Below are 5,530 nucleotides of genomic sequence, written 5' to 3'. Positions count from 1 at the left end.
TATAAGCTGACCAGTTGAGAGCAGAACGGTCTCTCTTATACTTACGGAAGGCTTTATCTATCTTGACTCTCGCTTTTCTTAAATCGTCATTAAACCAAAGGTTTGAAATTTTTTTTATTTTAACAAGGCGTAGAGGCGAGTGTCGGTCGAATAATTCAATTAATTTAGAGCACAGAAAATGCAACTTCTCGTTAATTGACGACAACATCTGCGTCCAAGGAATAAGAGTAGCATCTTCCAATAACCTATCGGTAGCTTCGCAGCAGCAGCATCTTGGGTTTGGGCTTAGGTGATCTGAATTTAAAAGAGGCGAATATTAGGTCGTGGTGAGAGAATTCCGGCGCTGAAAACTGACCAAATTTAGAGACCAAGTCACCTTTAGACGTTATAATTAAGTCTAAGAGACTGTCGGGACCGTCGATTGGGTGGTGTGTTGCAGCAAGCGGTAAAACCTGGAGGTCAAAGGAGTCTAGTAAAAATCTGAGCTTAGACGACCGATAATTATTCTTGATCAGACAGGTGTTGATATCCCCCATTAGAATAAGATTAGTGTACTTAGGCATCAGATTCTCGAAGAGGGACTCAAGAGAAGAAAAATAATTCTGAATTCTGAAATCTTGGTGCCTACATCTATCTCGATGAATAAATATTCAGATGATGTGTTATACTGGGAAGTTGATTGACAGATAATTTTTAAGGGATGTGACTTTTTAAATATATTGCAACACCCCCACCAGTTTTTCCGATTCGATCATTCCTGATTAAGATGTAATTAGGTATAGAAAAAGAAGTAGAAAGAAGAGAAGGTTTTAACCAGGTCTCGGAAATAAGAACAGCATGAATGGATGCCTGGTTAAATGTAGAAAAGAGATCGGAAAAATGACTTGGAACACTTTGTGCATTGATGTGACAAATATTTAAATTCTGACGAAAATGTGAGAATTCATTAGACAGTAAATCTCCTAGTAATTGAAAATTATCATCAGTACTAAGAAAAGATATGTCGTCATCATCATCTCTTGCAGAATAAAATGATTCAGAGCTTGAATTCATAATGCGTATACAGAAAAATATAATATACTAAATAAAATGTATATTTATATAATAATATATAACGGAGAAGCATGTCCGAGCCGGTTTTTTAAAAACATGACGTCAGCATAGCTGACGTCACGAGTGTCAGAGTTTCGATCTTTAACCATCTTCGGTAGTATGAAATAAAACTCAGGAAATAATCCTCTCTGATTTATTCCAATATGAGACTGTCCGATCGCTCCGACGGCTCGACCAAGTCTGTCGATACCGGCGGGTGCTTGATCTTTTATAACAAAAATAGGGTATGGGTATGGGTTGACTTATTCACTCAACATAACAGCTGTTTACCAATACTAAAATATTTCAGACTAATTTAACATTTCAAAATTCACTACAAATTATTCATTTAACAAGCAAACAGTTTTAAATTATTAAAATAATAATTTCTGGACACGTGTTTTTCTTAAATTCGTGGTTTCGCTCCGACATATATTTATATATAACAAATATCTAAATATAATTATATGAAATCAAAGAATTAAAAAAAAAACTAAAATAAATTAAGTAAATTGACTATAATCATACACATTCTGTTGGCTCACAACAATTCACTTAAAATACGTAACTAATAAGAATTACTAAAATACATAAGCAAAAAAAATACAATGCACGTTAAGGTCTAGAAACCATGTATCTAAGTGAATTACAAAAAAGTTTGCTCATCCCAAAAACACAAAAGTTAAAATGGATTAATAATAATAATAGTTGTTTAATAATGATAAAAAGAAACAGATGTAAATAAGACTTTGTAAATAAAAAATTTCGTAATAAAGGTAAAAGTAGATATTAAAAAGAAAAAAAAATCCATCATGCACATGAAAGCTAAAATACAATCGTTTACCATAATGACATGACTATATAAAAAAAAGTAATTTTATCCATTTCATTGTAGCTAACGGATACAGATTGAGAAACATGTATCTAATATAAAATAAATAAAATGTAAAAAGGAACACTTCTAATGAAATTTGTTATCTATATCTATAGAGTAAGTGCGGCATATTTGGGATAAATGTTTGTTTTTTGCGAATATCTTTAAACAAGAAACAGTATAGTTCGAACAAGAATGCGTTAAATTATTTTTAATTTTCTAGATATCGAGCCATTCCACATTACCTGGAGTATCTCAAATATACCGACCTTCCTCAATCTATGAAAAAAAAAGTGTGCCAAAACACAACCACCAAGTCACTAGCAATTGACAGTTGGCTCAGATGTCAACTTGTCAAGTGTCGACCGTATGGAATTGATAAACAAATATACCCGATTTAACATGTAATTTGGATAAAGAATAAAAATATTGTAATTGCTACGGGTACACTAATAATAATTAAACGAAAAGAAAATATAGTATCATAATTACCCACAAGAATTGACCATTGTGGGACAATATAAACATCATTGTGATGGTAAAAAAACAATTAAGTGTAAGTGAACTTTAACTTAAGATAAGCATTGTGTAGATTTTAAATAAATTTCACACATATGCATATCAATCGCAAGTAATACGAAATATTATCGAAAGAATAGAGGAACTTCAAAATGTACTATGGGATGATAATAAATAAAATAAACGTCAGTAAAACCAAAACAAGATATAGAATACATAGGATAACAACATACTATTGCTTATTGACCAAATTTCGTCGCGTAAGTGGCCTTTTGCTGGCGTCAGGAAGAGCTGAAGGGCTGACTCGAGGCAACACAGAGCTGGCAGGCTTGTCAACGGACTGTGATGAAGGCGATGGACTGGGGAACATCTTCAGGCATTCATCGAAATCTTCCTGAGTTGTGACACGCCTGCGTTCATTATTTGGCAATTTGATATATATGTTTCCATTAAGGGTCCAGGTGTTAGTTATGCCAAATCTTTTTCTTGCTTTTGTGAAGAGAGATTGACGAACCTTAGTCAAGAATTCACTCAGCACAACTGGAGACGATTTCAATTTCTTTTTATTACTCCAAATGAGACTTTTAACTTTTAAGTCATTAAATCGAACAACAATGGGTCGAGGAGCCTTCTCAGACTTACTTCCTATACGATGGCAGTACTGGATCACACCTGGCTGAATATCAGGGATGCCCATCAACACTCGCATTGTTCCAAGGACAGTTGAAACCAAGTTCTCACCTTCAGCCTCCTGAATACCACCGAACAGCAGAGCATTTCTTCTAGAAGTGTTGTCGATGTCATCAATTTATGAAGATAAATTAGTGACAAGTGTCCTTAGGAGGTCCAAGATGTTCCACACTGAGGCCTTAAACTCTATAAACTCACTTGCAAGTTTATCAAGACTATTCCTGTTACCTTCAGTGCTACTTGTGGATTTCAGTTGTTTTTCGAATTCTGCGATCCTATTACGAAGCGATTCTGCTTTGTTTTTATGAACTTCCAGTATATCTTCCACTCTTGCCATTGTATTTAAGAATAAATAATGTTTTATTTGTGATGTGTAAAAAAATCCTTGGGAAAGTTTGTAGAGCCAACAGGTAAGTGTAATTATTATGCAATTAAAGACATAAGAACCACAATAACTTGTAAAGTAGCCTATATATGTCACTTATGTAAAATATTACTTTTTTAAACTGTAAAAATAAATTTAAACAAAAAAAAATAAAGAAAATTTTGGAGAGTGATTTTTTTAACAGTGTGCGATTTTTGACACCTACCGCCAAAAAAAAACTTTAAAAACGTACATCTATTATATAAAAGAACATTAATTGTTCGGAGCATCCAGTCTATATCTGTATTTTTTTGTTTTTGGTGGAGGGACATAGAGGTATTCCTCTTACAATAAGAAATAAAAATTACGAATACATGTGTCTTTTTACATTGTTGTTTACCATATTTGTAATGTGTAACATCTTATTTTCTATTTATTAATGAAATATATACATAAAAAAAAATATTGTAACAGCTTTTTATAGGAGGAAGATGTGTAGTGTATGACATATAAACCATTGTAGGGTATAAAGACAAGATGGTACAATAAAGCAGTTAGCAACCGACCGCAGTGTTTAATTGACGTATGCCACAGTATCGTGTGTGTGTGTGTGTAGTAGCTATTCGTATGGTGCGGGGATATCGCACAATATCCTTCGAGGCGGCGACCCTTCTGGCGTGCTTCCCGCCTCTGGATATCCTGGGGGAGAGGGACGCGAGGTTCTATGACCGAATTCGCGCCCTTCGTCAAAGTGGCGGAAGTGCGTCCTACCATGCCTTCGGAGCGCTCAGGCGACAGGAACACCGAAGGGCACTCACGACGTGGTGCGCCCGTCTTCTTGGAGATTGGTACGCGCATGAACCCGTCGTGAGTGCGATCCTGCCGGCCTTTGAGGCCTGGATGCGTAGGAAGCGACGAGTCACCTTCCGACTTACGCAGGTGTTGACCGGTCACGGTTGCTTTGGAGAGTACCTGTGTAAGATCGGACGCGAAACGACGGCGGTTTGTCACCACTGCGGGGCAGACCAAGATACTGCTCAGCATATGCTGGAGGCCTGTCCCGCGTGGACCGCGGAGAGACAGGTCTTGGTCCAGGAAATCCAGCGAAATTTCTCCCTGCGGTCAGTCATGTCGGCGATGCTACGCAGGGAATCGGCATGGGAGGCCGTAGTCTCCTTCTGTGAGACCGTCATGGTCCAGAAGGAGATTGCGGAGCGGTCTCGGGAGAGGACCGATCCCGCCCGGCGGAGACAACCCACGGGTCGTCCTCCCGGCCTCAAAGCCCCATTGCCCGGGGCGGAATAAATAGGGCATTTCCTCCAGCCGTGAGTGGGTGAGATGGGGGTCTCACGCATCCGTTTCATGCGGCCGATAGGAGGACGGCAGCCCGGTTATGGCCCTGGACTGCCGGGCACCAGTGAGGGGTGCGGGGAGGGCGAGACTATTCTTCGCCCTCCTGAGTCGTGCTCCGCCAGTGGACGTGCTGCAAAAGCGATCCCGCAGCCTCTCCGTTTTCCGTGCTGACGGCGGCCATCGCAGGGTTTTTAGTGAGCACAATCTCACATAACCCGACATCCCCCCCAGGAGTCGAGTATCTATGAAGATTTTCCCTGTGTGAAAAAAAAGGTCCGGGCACCCCACGACGGATAAGTGTGGACGTCATGAGAGTCGGCTCGGAAACAGGTGACGTAGCTGTCCGCTTCGGTTGCCTGACAGCCTCTAAGACACATGAGATTGTCATATATGAAGATAGGCGGGAAGACCTAGGGTTCTTAAAACCTGAGGCCACATCATCTCTTCCCCTTGCGGAGCCCTCTACCATAGAGTACCCTCTAAGTGGTTCCGAACGACTACAGCAGAAGCTGGCGGCACAGAGATCTGCCCAAACTTTACACACCCGTAGAGAGCCGTGCCCCCCAGTACGAGAAATGGCTCTGGCAAAAAAAATCAAAAGTCAGTCAAAATCGCCCCAACCTACCCCCGGGCCGTCG

The 5,530-nt window shown here is 39.5% G+C and overlaps 1 protein-coding gene across 1 annotated transcript; it reads left to right on the top strand.

Annotated features, from left to right (window-relative positions):
* The first annotated feature begins 4,166 nt into the window (after positions 1-4,166).
* On the top strand, positions 4,167-4,844 carry LOC124542815. Its single transcript, XM_047120700.1, has one exon. It carries the CDS (start codon positions 4,167-4,169, stop codon positions 4,842-4,844), a length of 678 nt encoding a protein of 225 aa, XP_046976656.1.
* The last annotated feature ends 686 nt before the right edge of the window (positions 4,845-5,530 follow it).

The sequence above is a fragment of the Vanessa cardui genome, chromosome W (assembly GCF_905220365.1).
Source record: "Vanessa cardui chromosome W, ilVanCard2.1, whole genome shotgun sequence".
In the NCBI taxonomy this organism is placed as follows: Eukaryota; Metazoa; Arthropoda; class Insecta; order Lepidoptera; family Nymphalidae; genus Vanessa; species Vanessa cardui.
This window is presented reverse-complemented; position numbering and strand designations above follow the sequence as displayed.

Coding starts and splice junctions, on each gene's coding strand:
- LOC124542815 (XM_047120700.1), top strand. CDS start 4,167: ATGGTGCGGGGATATCGCACAATATCCTTCGAGGCGGCGACCCTTCTG.